Genomic DNA, 14,554 nt, shown 5'->3' with positions numbered 1-14,554 from the left:
ACCAAATGTACTCGATAACATTTTCACTAAAATACGCCTTCAACTCTCTGGAGCAAAGCTGTACCTGCTATCTGGTAATACTGTTTTAGCAAAACCTTCCCTGTGGAAAATGTCTTGCAACAAAGATTTAACACTATAAGAACAAATGTCATTCATCCACATTACTTCCGGCCAATGTGAAACATATCCACTAGAACAAAAATGTAATGTGAAATGACCTTTCCATGTAAAAAGATCCACAAGGTCCAAAGTAAACTCCTCCCACCGCACCAACTGCAATTTCCTACAAAATGTTGATGGAGTGCATGCCTTGCGTATCTTGTCACTCATGCAAAAATTAGAAAAATCACTGATGCAGGGCTCAACCTCTAAATCTGAACCAGGCCATTCACTACATCTTCACAGGGATTCCTTTCCACCATGCAGGTGAAACAATCAGCTGGAACATTTTGGATTTCTGGTAGACATTGTGCACAAAAGGTGTGCTTTTGCAAACCAGTGACCCAAATCAGTATGCATGCAGACTCTGTATCAAATCCTTTCTGTTCAAAATGTTTCCCTCAACAGCTTGTGATTCTTTCATACAGAGAAAACCTCCCCTGCACACAGTTCTTCAATTTGTTGACAGCCCAGTTTATTGCCAGTGCCTTGTTTTCAATTGATGAATATTTGAGTTCTGCCCCTCTCAGTGCCGGTGAGGCAAACGCAATTGTTTTTCTCAGCAGGTCCTTTTGAACTACCTACCATATTGATAATACACTGTCTTCCTGCAACAAAATCCTTCAGAGATGGCTGTTGCTTTAGGTCCTTTTCAGGTCCCTTACTCCGACTTCGTTACTGACAAATTCAACATCTTTCCTCAGGAGTGTGCACATGTTCTGAGTTTTATGCCATTTTTTCCCACCAAGCAGTTATAAAATTTGATTAGTCCAAGAAAAAAATAATTCCTCTTTATTAGGCTGATCATTGGGAGCAATGGTGTCAGCTAATTACCTTTTTGGCAATACCCCAATGCAGCTCATCATATGGCCTAGATATATAATCTCCTCTTTACCAAAATCACATTTATCAGCTCTCAGGGTCAATCCATTTTTCTGAAATCTCTTAAGAACCTCTTCCACTCTCTTCTGGTGCTCCTCCCATGCTCTCCGAAAGACCAGAATGTAATTTAGGAAAATACTCCTTTGCAACGTCCTGACAAAAATTACATGGCTTGATGAATCACAGGCTGCTTTGACAAGCCCAAATGATATCTGCAAACATTTGAACAACTCAAATGGCGTTATAAATAAGTGTTTTCCTGCCAACGTTCGTCCGGCCCCACCTGATAACAGGCAGAGATTAGATCCAAAGTCGTAAGATACCTAGCCGCGCCCATCACAGTCAAATGCTTGGATATGCTATGAAGTGGAAACTTATCAATGACTGCTTCCCAGTTGAGGGCCTGGAAGCCAGTGCACAGCCTGAGTTTCCCCAGAGGGTTTGTTCACCTCAACAATGGGTGCCAACCATTTTTAGAAGACACAATGGGAATAAAAACCTCATCTTTACACAACCTAGTTAATTCCTCCTTAACTGCCTCTTGGAGACCTATCAGTAATCTCCTCTTGCTGCATGAGACTGGTCTGACAGAGTCTTTGAGGCAAATAAAGTGAAAATTATTCTTCAAGCTTTGTAGTTTCTTCCCAAACCCTCTAGGAAACCTACACTCAAATTTAACACTTTCCTTCCACTTTCATATATTTTCTAGATTCTTATCTCATCTGAACTGGTGGTTCTGCATTAGGATTCAAGAAAACTCCTGTTTTTGGTGAGGCCACCAGTGTGCGGTCCCTTGTGACTGAGACATTCACCTTTACCATAGTAGTCCTTCCATGAAATGCCACACTCATCTCAGTGAGACCCCGCTCCCCCCCACACACACACACTTCCTTAAATCTTCCTGGGCTGATATGCATTCTCTTAAGTCTGCATTTATCCTTCAGGTTTTGTGTTCACACTTGCTCTGACATGAACACATGTCAAACAGCATGGACAGATGAGCACCATTAATGTTTACATCAAATGGTGTTCACTCACCTTACACACCAACTACTACATAATTTTGTCCCAGATTGTCTTTCTGGTTTTACTAGCTGCAGCACCTCCACCACTCCTACAACAGCGCACAAAAAGACCTCTTACACACTCATTGCGTATAGCCTTGATTGCTGGACATATTTTGTCCTTTGGCACAATTTCTCAAATCTAAAACATGGTCCTGTGAACGTGTTGTCCATATTTTTCTTGTTTTTTCCCCTCCCAGTTATAGCAATACACGTTTTGTTGAGATATTCTCCACTCTGTGTCACTTTTTAAAGTTTCTAGTCTTTTGTGCATGTGATCCACCCTCTTAGCTGTCAATGACAGGTGGCTTATCCTTTACACATATTTATCTCATTTTTCTCACACATGCAATTTAGAAAAAACGGGTCTCTTAAATGTTCATCCATCAATACACCATATGTAGAACTGCTTACCAGCTTCCCCATGGCTGTAGAAATATTCATTAATAGTACTTACTCAAGCTAAATAATGCAGGTATAACTTTTTGAGTTCTTTCTCAAACTCAGTTAAGTCCCTCATCTTTGGCCGACAATTCAGGTACATTGTCTAGCATCTCCTGATCTTCAATTCCTGAACAATTAAACAACAATTACCCTTTCCTCCCAGCCCTCACATTCGTACTGCATACTCAGGCATAATTCAAAAATATATTTTTCACACATTTTGACAGGTTGTGTTAACAAAGATAGGATAGGTGTAACGTTCTGCATTGTTCCCAGATCATCTGGCACTTCCCTGAGCAGAACTATACTTAAGATTTGCTAACAGCCCAGAAGCATCACTCTATACTGAGTAAAATACTTATGTACTGGTGTGCCTGTCACATCTAATCTCAACTCCACAAGCAGGTCGATTTATTACTCCAGCTGTATTTTCAAAGTCAGCAGGTTGATGAACAAAAGAAACATCATGGAGATTATGGCGTTTACACCACACCGGTCAATTTCCCCCAGCACACATGTCAGAGTGCTTCCCATAGAATGAACTGAGCACTCCCCATAGAACCAACTAAGCACTCGTTTGACGAAGGTAAAACACCTCCTTCAAAGCTGAGTACTGTAATATGCCAGTGCTGATGTCACAATAACTGCATGGTATTAGACCAGCCATCCAACATCTCTGCTCTCACTATAACGCATACATAACAACCAACTCACCCACAAGTGTCAAGGTTCACAACTGGAGTGAAACATCTGATGTTACAAAGGTCAGTGTGCCTCTGAATAAATCACTCCAGGACCCTGGCGCACACAACAATCAATTTCAACCCACCTGGAACCAACAAACTACTCTTGTCCTAGGAAAACACATTTGAAAAGCTGCTGCTTCCAAAAACTCGGAGATAAGACAGCCATTACATATCCATGCGTACCATGTACTTGTAGCCACCAATCACAACATCTAGAAAGGAAAATAAACTTGCACTATAAGCAGATAGCTGAAGGGTGTCATGTTCCACAATACATTCTGTCCTTGTTGCTAGTTTTATATTGATGGCAAACCACACAAGGAGCTTAGGTAAGCTGGACCTTTTACCATATACACCCCTGCCACAAGCAGAGTCTGATCAACTACCCGAACAGAATCTCCACACCTAATCCCTAAAATTCCAGCATATTACTTCAAACCCCTTGAAGGTGCTTGGCGGGTGCTCAGAATAGCAAAGAGCTGGTCCACCAACAAAAATGCCATTTTGTGTGACTTTATCGTTCGAGTAAGCCACTTTTAGTTTTTCATACTATCTTGTCTTTTTCACTTTTTCCTGTCCTGCCCTGTTTATTGCATATGTGAGCCTTACGGTCTGAAGGTCCACTGAGGGTGCGCCATGTTCTGGTTGCACAAACCAGGAGATTTCAACCTTGATGTGCCCCCAACCATAGTAGAGGATGTATGCTGCTCATAAACACTCACTATAGATTGCTGGTTGGGTGGTTTGACATAATCTAAGAATGATTTATAGTCCATGTGGGATCCCTGGGGTTCTGTGACGCTAATTTAGAGCATGAGCACGGTCTTTAAATTCTGTCCGCCCTGCTATTGTAATTTTGCCCGCAATGACGAACACCCAAACTTCATGCCTCCCTAAAGACCAAATGATTTGATTTGGGTCTGATTTTGTAATATGCATGTGGAAAGGTGAAGGGTTTTATAACATTTATGTACATGTTTTTAGTTGTGCTCCAGGGACTTGAACATTGTGTGGAGACACAATATAGACAACTATTTATAAATGTTTCATTAAAGATAATGGAATGATTGAGCCTAAGGTCCCAGTGTTAAATTTAATGAGTTCACTATCGCAAAAATTAATATTGTAACTTATTCCTGCAGGATACCTTTTTTTTTTTTTTTTTTTTTTGTGAAACGATGCAAGAAGCAACATTTGGCATACTCACTCCGAGTACCTTGATTGAGGCAGGTTGTCCTGACTCCAGAACAGTTTCACACCCTGCATCTACAACAGGGCATAACAGACTTTGAAGGTGCCCTACAACCTCCAGAGAGAAGAGTGGGTTCCACTACTTCCTAAAAAGTTTGATCAGAGCCAGATGCTTATGAGCTATAAATCCCTAACATGTGGGCAACTTAATTTGGGTGTGAGAGCTTTTCCTCTACCCGACATTCCCAGTGAGACCTTTGATGATTGTATCATTAAAGGCTATTAGTGGTTCTTCTTGAACCTGGTCCAGTAGCCCCAATGTTTCTGACAACTTGATCAATGGCAGCTGTGTTAACTGCACACGCAGACCATCACTTTATCAGTTCTGGGTTCTGTTTCACTTTTTGGTTGTAGTGTTTTATATCTGCTAAGATTTATGGCAGAACACCAGCTAACTTGGTTAAAACTTGCTCTGCCTCTAATACTGAGCTGTTGCGAAACTAGGTCAAAAGACATGCATACCAAGGTACTCCTGATATAATAGTGATATGCTGTGTGGCACCTTCATCACTGAGCTACATTGCCCTGAAAGTTTCTAGCAGTTGTGAAGGATCTGTTATCTTGGCTGTCTAGTGACTAAACTCTTTAGTGTCATAATGTTCTAAGAATATCTTTCTTGTTCAGAGCTTAATGTGAACTGCTATACTTTGCTTAAATACATATTCTATTCTTGATACTGTTCTGTTGATACTATACTATTCCTGGTAGTTCTGACTGGGCATTGGATTTGTGTGATTACTATGTCAAACTGTATCTGAGTCCTACAACTTCTACTATCTTGTTAAGCTAGCTTGTGTCATTTGCCTTACATTATAAAGTGTACAAAAGAAGTAACCTCAATATTCAGTCTGTATACTGTAGTACCCGAGACTTGAGTCACCAGTTGAAAATAACATTGCCCACCACACATGCTGACCAGTAAACACTGGCTGCCTCAGGGCATAGAGAAAATACCTCATAATGCTGTTAACATACACATAGATAAAGTTTGGCATCAGAACTTTGCAAAGTTAGCACAAAATTTATTAGCAACATAATGTGAACAGGTTTGTCACAATGGTAGAATTAACAGATAGCCTGATAGCCTAAAAATGGAGGGAAACTGTGGACTATGTCACCAATAATGTATTATCTCTCACCTGAATATCGTTACAGTTCTCATCCTCAACTATTAGACATTTCTGAAATGTAATTCACTTAAATTCCGAGTATCACGGAAGTGATATGGTGTATTATTTTCTTCTTGCATTTCCAGGTTGTTATGGGACTCTTGGAATGGAATCCGGGGTAATCCCTGATTCTCAGATAGCTGCCTCATCAACTTTGGAATGGACTGATGTGTCAGGTGAAATAAACATCTGGAGCCCTGAGAGAGCTAGGATGAAAAAACCTGGACCTCCATGGGCCTCAGAATTCATAGATGAAAACCAGTGGCTACAAATAGACTTGAACAAATTCAAGAAAATTACAGGTAAGATATCCAGCTTTTTGAATGACGAGCATTAGTAGTAAAATACAAGTTCAGCTATATGCATATATTTACCTTAGTTTTTTTTAATTGTGTATGGAAACAAAGAGAATACATTTGTTCACGACGTGTGACTGTAGATACACTTGCTTTGCATACTCCTGCCATCTAGTTTTGCGTCTGGATGTGTGCAGGTTGTTTTTCTTCGAAGAAGTTTTTTGATTCACATGGTAGAGTGAACCTCAGTGATACTGCGCAAAGGCATCAACTCCATTGTTAGATTGTTTTAGTTCAGCCGTCGGGTTCGGACGTGAGTGCTATTGTTCCAGTGTCATACCGTTATGGTACTCTTTCGACTCATGCTTTAACCTTGTTGGTATTTCTTTTGTTCACGCTTTCTTATTTTCCGTATCAAGGAATACAAATCCATCGATCGTAGGGTCGACGTGCCTCGACCGCAGCCCTTTAGGTCCTCGCCCTTCGGGTCCGTCATTCCCATGTTCTCCAGATAATGACCTGCTGGTGATGGAATGGATGCCCTTCAGGTTCTGCCCTCGCTGTCACACAAAATATCCCCAAACAGACATACATCTAGTCTATAACCTGTGTTTGTTCCCTGAACCCAGGGAGGTGGATTGCAGGGCTTGTTGATCTTTCCGTTTTAAGAACATTTTACAAGATTGTTGGGCGCGTCGTCTCAAAATGCAGAGAAGAAGCATCAAAGACACTCCCAATATCTTCGGCCATGAACCTGTCCGTGAAGAAGGGGGAACAACACCCGGAGGCATCCCCTGTGGAGGAAGAGGTGTTCTGTCTGGAGGGCAGTTCTGACTCCAATCTCGAAGTCGACCTAGAGGTGCAGGAAGTTACACCAGCCCAACAGTCCGTGAATAAGATTTCCCCTCTCCCTCAACCCAATGTCAAACATTCTAAATGACATACGGCTCACTCTGATCAAGAGGTCCTTGGTCCACCACTGCCGTCCGGCCATGGTCCTTATAGTGTAACCATTTTACATGCCCGCCCTCAAGCTCGGCCCTGCAACACCAACTAAAGTCTTTGGCATCAAGCACCTTGGCGCCGACCATTCGTGCCGGGTCAAATGTCGACGTCCACCACATTGACTCCGAGTGGAACTTTTGCGCTGAAACACACACATGGCTCGGTACCGAAAACTTTGAAGCTGGCTTCGAAACCTAATTCCAGCAGGACAGTCAAGCCTATCCTCCACAAGCTGCAGGAGAAGTTGGATGCTCTACAAAGGCAAATCCATATTCAGCCTTAAAGTGGCCGTATTCTTGCCAAGCCTTCGGCCACCATTCCTCCACATCCAAAAGACTGTTGTCTTTCCAAGAGGCTCTGGACTCTCCAGTACCTCCGAAACATAGGAAGAAATTGGACAAAGCAATTAGTCCTTTGTCTCATCTACCATTCTCACCACTACCGCCTCTACCTCCACAACATCCACAACCCCATTGATTGTCTCCAGCACAGTCTCTTGGAGATCCTCTATACCGCTCACCTCAGGGATCCCCACAGCATTCAATAGTTGACCAAGGTGCAAGGCATGTCACCTTTGGGACACCCCGTTCCGTGGGACACCCTTGAGTCACACTCCATATGACAGGGGCACGGATTTCATTCCAGCCTGTCTCTCCCCTCCTGACAATTCTACCATTTACTAGGCGTTAATAGGTAGGGCTGCTGCATTTCCTGATGTAGAGCAAGGATCCTCAAGAGGAGGAGTTCCTCTTTGAGACACTTTCAGCTACACAAAGGTCCACCCAATTCTTACCCATGCTAAAGGGCATATTACGTCATACTGAAGACATTTTCAAAGACCCAGTTAGATCTAGGGTAATTACACCTAGGGCTAATAAAAAAAAGTACAAGTCCTGTCCAGCAGACCGTATATATATTACTGCCAGACTTGCTGGTGATCACAACTGCTCACATGTGGGCCAGCTCACAAGCTAGTGGAGAAGCCCCACTGTCCAATAAAGAAAGTAAACATATTAGTACGGCAGGGAAAAGGGTTTCAGCACAATCTGACAATCGCTGGCACATTGCCTACTCAATGGGCCTGCTTGCTCGTTATGACTGCGCACACTGGGATGAGATGGAGGACCTCCTCCAGTGTCTTCCAGATGAACATAGGAAGAGAGGACAAGAGCTTGTCTCAGAAGGCAAGCTCACATCAGACACCTCCATACCCTGTGCGCTGCATGCTGCAGATATGGCAGACAGATGCATTAACATTAGTATTCTACTTTTATGGAATGCATGGCTCTGTGTGTCTGGCTTCAAGTCAGAGGTTCAGCAGAGCCTACCTGATGTCCTGTTTGACACAGAGCATCTCTTTAGTCCCCATGTCAACCAGACCTTAGAGAAAATTAAAAAAAGACAGATCAGTATGAGGCCTCCAAACATTTACACCCCTCCCCCCCCCCTTGGCTCTTTTAGCCTCTTTAGCAGTTGTGAAGGCTCCAAAGCCACCTCTTCTGAGGCCTCCACCTCATACCAACACATACAGAGCCAACCCTCTTTTCCGAAAAGTTAACCTAGAGGCTCATACAGAGGCAACAATGCCAGCTGTAGAGGCAAGGGTGCTTCCCCACGTAGTGGAACACCCACCACTAAACAATGACTTCCCTCTCCTTCCCCTGATCATACAACACTTGTTGGAGGTCGATTACAGGACGTTCTACCCACATGGCAATCAATAACATCAGACCAGTGGGTGTTGGACATTATCCAACATGGCTATTGACTGGAGCTCACTACCACATCTCCCAACATTCCACCTCGCACTCACTGGCTATCACTAGAACATGGAACATTGAATATTGCTAAAACAGCAAGTTCAAGCTCTTCTCCTTAAAGGAGCAATCGAACCTGTCCCTCTTCAACATCAAGGCCCTATACTTCCTAATACCCAAACAGGATGGTTCCTTGTGGACGATCCTGGATCTACGGCCGCTAAACGAATACATCCTATCAGAGCTTTTCCACATGGTCACCTCGCAGGATGTGATTCCACTTCTCCAACAAGGCAACGTATGGCTACACTAGATCTAAAAGATGCATATTTTCACATACCGATACACCCAGTATATCACAAATATCTCCGGTTTGTGATGAGCAGCAAACATCAGTTCAAAGTCCTTCCCTTTGGGGTGACTACTGCAGTTAAACTGTTAACCAAATGTCTAGCGGTAGTAGCACCCACCCACGCAGTCAAAACATACATGTTTCCATACCTGAACAATTGGCTTATCAAAGCCAACACTTATCAACAGTGTCACCAATACACTCAGATTACAGTAGATCTGCTCCACCGCTTGGGATTCACCATCAACGTTCCCACGTCTCACTTACAACCTCTACATGTACAGCCATATCTAGGGGCTATTCTAAACACACAAATAGGGCTAGCTTAACCAAATTCTACAAGAGTTCAGAATTTCCAAATACTATTACCTTGATTTCAGTCAAATTTGCAGATAACAGTGAGGACAGTCATGCACCTCCTAGGGATGATGGTCTCCTGTATTGCCATAATAACCCATGCCCACCTACACATGGGTCTGTTACTGTAATGTTCAGCTCAACAGTGGTCTGTCACAGGGTCAATTAGAGGATCTAGTGTTGATAGACCACCATACTCCTCACTCTCTACAATGGTGGATTACCAACAACATTATGAAGAAGTGTTTTTTTTTTGTTTTCTCAACCCTGTTCCCCACATAACTGTCATGACAGACACAGGGCGTGACCAGGGCTCGCATGGATTAAGCTGCAAATCTAGGGAGCTCTGGGGTCGCTCACCCACATCCTTGACCCATCCTGCACCGAAATTAAGCGGGGAATCTACTGCCGCCTTCCCCGAGACCCGGGGAACCTAGGTGGGGGCCGCCAGAATTGGAAATGAGACCTTAAAATAATAACTCTACTCTCTGCTTGCGGCGCACCCAAAATGGCGGCCACCACTAATAGTGACGCTTCAAAACAGCACGTTCTGAGAATAGCGGAGACCATCGGACGCAGAAATAGCACAGGAGAGGAAGCTGTGGGATTCCCGGAAGGGGGCACAGGAACTTCAGGCCGCAAACCCAGCGCCGCGAGCGCCCGAACGCCTAGGAGAGCAGAGGCGACCAAGCGCGGCCACAGAAGAGAACGAATCAGAGAGATATCCAACACAAAGCGCTACTCGCCGACACCACCGAGCGGAGGGCAGTGAACATCCCAGTCGACTTGGCGGTAAGAGTGAAACTTATCAGCAAGGGCAGGGGCAATGACAGATTAGCGCACTAGGAAGGATACCAACCCCTGGGCCAACGCTAAGAAAATGCTGCTTGTGATTCCACTAAAATGTCCCTAATCAAGGGGGACTGGCGAGCCCAATACTCAGACCAATAACTGAGGCACACCTACAGAACAAGTGACGCAGTTACGGGCCCTGGTGGGCGATAGCACAGAACAAATAAGGAGAACTAAAACTTAACTCTGACTCTTCTCAGCACAAATACATCACCTTATGAGCTGAGCGCGCAGCAGAAGAGTGAGCACTGAGCGAATAAACTTTGCCACACAATGGGGAAGACCCTCAAAAAAAGAGAAAGCGACATAGGAGGATTCCTACGTCCCAGACCGCGCGCAGGGAGCATGGACCCGTTAACGCACAATGTACCAGTGGCGGAGAACACTGAACCGACTCTCCAAGATGTACTTCAAGCCATAGCAGCATCCCGAACAGCGTTGGAAGTTAAAATTGATACACTAAGCATAGATCTGGGCCTCTTACAGGATGACCATAAGTGGTTGACAGAAAGAGTTATCACGACAGAGCGAGACCTGGCAGAAGCAATCCCTAACCTGACGCTGGCACACAACAAGCTGAATGTAATGGACAACCAGGTCAAAGCGCTGGAAAGCAGAGCGGAAGGCACAGAAAACAGGGTGAGACGCAATAACATCAGAATCACAGGGATCCTGGAAAAAAGTGAAGGCCCTGACATGGTGGAATTCCTGGAGACCTGGATTCGGTCAGTTGTTGCCCCGGAGGGGTTGTCCGCATTTTTTGCCCTGGAGAGAGCTCACAAAGTACCCAGCAGGATGCCACCCCCCCAGGTACTCCCCCAAGGCCAGTGATAGCGAGACTCCTCCACTTCCGAGACAGGGATCACATACTGCGTCAGGCATGAGAACAGTAAAGTATCCATCTTCCCAGATTTCTCCAGGGATGTGCAACGACGGTGATCGGACTATAACTCTGTGAAGCGCAAACTTCGCGATTTGGAGATCCCTTATTCAATGTTATATCCGGCTAGACTTCGAGTGGTCACCCCGACTGGCACAGAATTCTTCTCCACACTGGAAGATACTTAGGGGGTTATTCTAACTTTGGAGGAGGTGTTAATCCGTCCCAAAAGTGACGGTAAAGTGACGGATTTACCACCAGCCGTATTACGAGTCCATTATATCCTATGGAACTCGTAATACGGCTGGTGGTATATCCGTCACTTTACCGTCACTTTTGAGACGGATTAACACTCCTCCAAAGTTAGAATAACCCCCTTAGTCTTGGTTGGAATCGCACACAACACCAGACCCGACTAACAATTCGCAACAAGACAAGAACGAAGGTGTCCTAGATCAAGGAGGTGACAGGCAACACAAAGAAGAGTCCCACCTAATCCAGATGAAGTACAAAAAGAAAGACGGCGTGTGGTGGAAGCGGTGGCAATGCTGGGTGAAGGACCTAGGAGATAGAACATGGCTTTGCCTTCGAGCTCACAGAAAGAAGATGAACATTCGGATTCCGATAATGAAACTGCAACCTCCACCCAATCAAGTGTTCTCCTGCCTATGATTACCCCTGGCACGGCTAATGACCTAATCGGACTAAGAAGCGCTGGTACAGACTGCTCACTCCACCGCTGAACAGTCATTTAGCAGAATCTCCATACGATGAGACAACTTGGTAGGCGAAACACAGCTTACCTACAATCTCAAAATTGACAATCTATGAAAAAAACTATTCTCTTGCACTACCTGCTACATTAATGGATAGCAGGGGGCCAGAGGAATCCTGGGGCTTCCGACAGAGGAGAAATGAGCACACCACCCCCACAACCGCTGTGGGCCACACAGCGGAGACTATGATCATGGTTGAAACACTGTTATTGTTTAAAGGTTTGGGCGAAGACAATATGTTCTTTGCCCTGGGGAAGGGCGGAGACTTCAATTGCATAGCAGATGTAACACTAGACAGATCCCACCCCTCTTTGCCCTCTTCCCCAACCACTAGAACGGCCCACTCATTCCGAACATGGCAACAAAACTGGGGACTAGTGGACACTTGGCGCGTTCAGCACACAACGGACCAAGACTATTCGTATTACTCTCCCATGTACGATCTACACGTCAGATTAGACTTTTCTCTCCTCATCAGAGATACATAGGCTAGCGCATGCGAGCGAATACCTCACTCACACACTTTCAGACCACAATCCTCTTCTCCTCACCCTGAATTGGACTCTGGTAAAGGCACCAATACCTGCTTGGCGACTTCTATGTTGGATGACGAGGCGTTTAAGTACACCATTGGCCTGACAATAGACAGCTACTTAGAAACTAATAAGGGATCGACTACTTCCATGCTGGTGGATTGGGACGCGTTCAAGGCAGTCATTAGAGGGAGGTGTCTTTCTGCAGCAGCTGGAGAGAGACGCGTGCTGCTGCGAGACATAGAGAAGGCCGAAAGCAACCAGAGAGAATTAGAGAGACAATGCTCCAAGACTACAGACTTGCGAACACTGCTCACATCAGCGCGCGAACACACTATATTGGCAACTGACAGGATGCGTTGTTTCGACTATAGAGCATACCTAACACGAACACACGCGGAGGGTGATCGAGCGAGTTCATTACTGGCATGGCTGGCGAATCCAGCAAAAAGGGGCTCGGTAATAGTCGAACTTACACAACCCGGAGGCGATTGTATTAACTCTCAATTGGCTATTAATGACGAATTTCGGAAATATTACGTAGATCTATACACTAGTAAAACACATCCCCCTCTTAAAGCATTTACCACTCCCTACGATGTCGGCCCTGGATGCAGCTGAGCTGGGAGCGCCGATCACAGAGACGGAAGTGAAAGAAGCCATCGCTTCCATGGCACGCAATAAAACACCTGGCCCAGACGGACTCCCAATAGAATTTTACTCGACCTATCTATCCAAACTGGGTCCTAGATTAGTGGCGTTTTTTGAAGCGGCAGCTGAGAACCGGGCATTACCTGTGTCTGCTCGGGAAGCCCTGATAATACCGCTCTTAAAACCGGGGAAGGCGCCAACAGATGTGGCTTCTTACCCCCCGTTGTCGATGCTCGCAACAAACTATAAGATACTGAGTAAAATACTAGCGGCCCGACTCATGCGACACATACCACATTTAATACACGCAGATCAGGCTGGATTTATTCCAGGACGCCAAACAGCACAGAACATACAACGCCTCCTGGCCTTGATGCAGGGTGATGGTTATGATAAGACTAGGGCATCAGTCTTCGCTAATGATTTTGAGAAAGTGTTTGACAGTCTGGAGTGGAGATACTTATGAGGTCCTCCGCAAGTTTGGGATGGGAAACCGTTTTATAGCCTGGACAAAACTACTGTATGCTGGACCGACGGCCAGAGTCCGGGCAGGCACCACCATATCTGATAACTATAGAGTAGAGAGGGGAACTAGACAGGGTTGCCCCCTTTCCCCTCTGCTATTTGCATTAGCTATCCAACCATTGGCTTGCAAGGCTAGAGAGGGCGGAACATATAGGGGTATCACTCTGGCGGCTCAGACTCATATAGCATTGTACGCGGATGACCTCCTGCTCTTTTTTTAAAGATACAGAGAGTGATCTGCAGAGCGCTCAGGTGCTGCTAAGAGACTTTGGTGATTTGTCTGGGCTGAGACTAAATTGGCAGAAATCCAGTCTCTTTCCGACTGAGGAGGGGAGGAACCCTCCCTGAACATAGGAGATTTACAATGGGAACCCAGGTGTTTAAAATATCTGGGAGTTCATATATTTCATGACTGCCAGAACCTATACAACGGCAATATCCAGCGGGCGCTGAGGGGCATTAAGAGCTCAATAGGGTTCTGGTCCACACTGCCCATCTCGGTTGCGGGCAGAGTGGCGCTTCTGAAGATAACCCTCCCCAGGCTAATATATTTTTTCACAACACTGCCGGTATGGATCCCAGAGCGTTTCTTTAGGGACTTGGACTCTCTGATAACGCGTTTTATCTGGGGGACGGGCAGGAGGAGGCTAGCACTTACAGTGATGAGACGGGCTACTGAAGAGGGGGGACTAGCTGTCCCGGATTTATAGCATATTACTTAGCAGGCCAACTGCAGGGGCTGCCAGATGGACGGCAGACCGTATGACGCCCAGTCACGAAATATTAAAATTTATCCCCGAACTGTCCTCATTGGCTAGAGTCATTCTAGGCCTTGGCCCACCTGTGCTTCCTAGA

General features: G+C 45.2%; 1 protein-coding gene across 3 annotated transcripts in view; it reads left to right on the top strand.

The window, feature by feature from the left end:
• Nucleotides 1-14,554, top strand: part of DCBLD2 (discoidin, CUB and LCCL domain containing 2) — a 529,217-nt gene that overhangs the window by 246,110 nt on the left and 268,553 nt on the right. For all 3 annotated transcript variants that reach the window (XM_069204886.1, XM_069204888.1, XM_069204885.1), the window contains exon 8: nt 5,802-6,017. In XM_069204886.1, the coding sequence (XP_069060987.1) occupies nt 5,802-6,017 (216 nt within the window). The remainder of the gene's footprint in view (nt 1-5,801; nt 6,018-14,554) is intronic.

Source organism: Pleurodeles waltl, chromosome 8 (assembly GCF_031143425.1).
Source record: "Pleurodeles waltl isolate 20211129_DDA chromosome 8, aPleWal1.hap1.20221129, whole genome shotgun sequence".
Classification (NCBI taxonomy): Eukaryota; Metazoa; Chordata; class Amphibia; order Caudata; family Salamandridae; genus Pleurodeles; species Pleurodeles waltl.
Note: the sequence above shows the minus strand (reverse complement) of the source record. Positions and strands in the feature narration are given on the sequence as shown.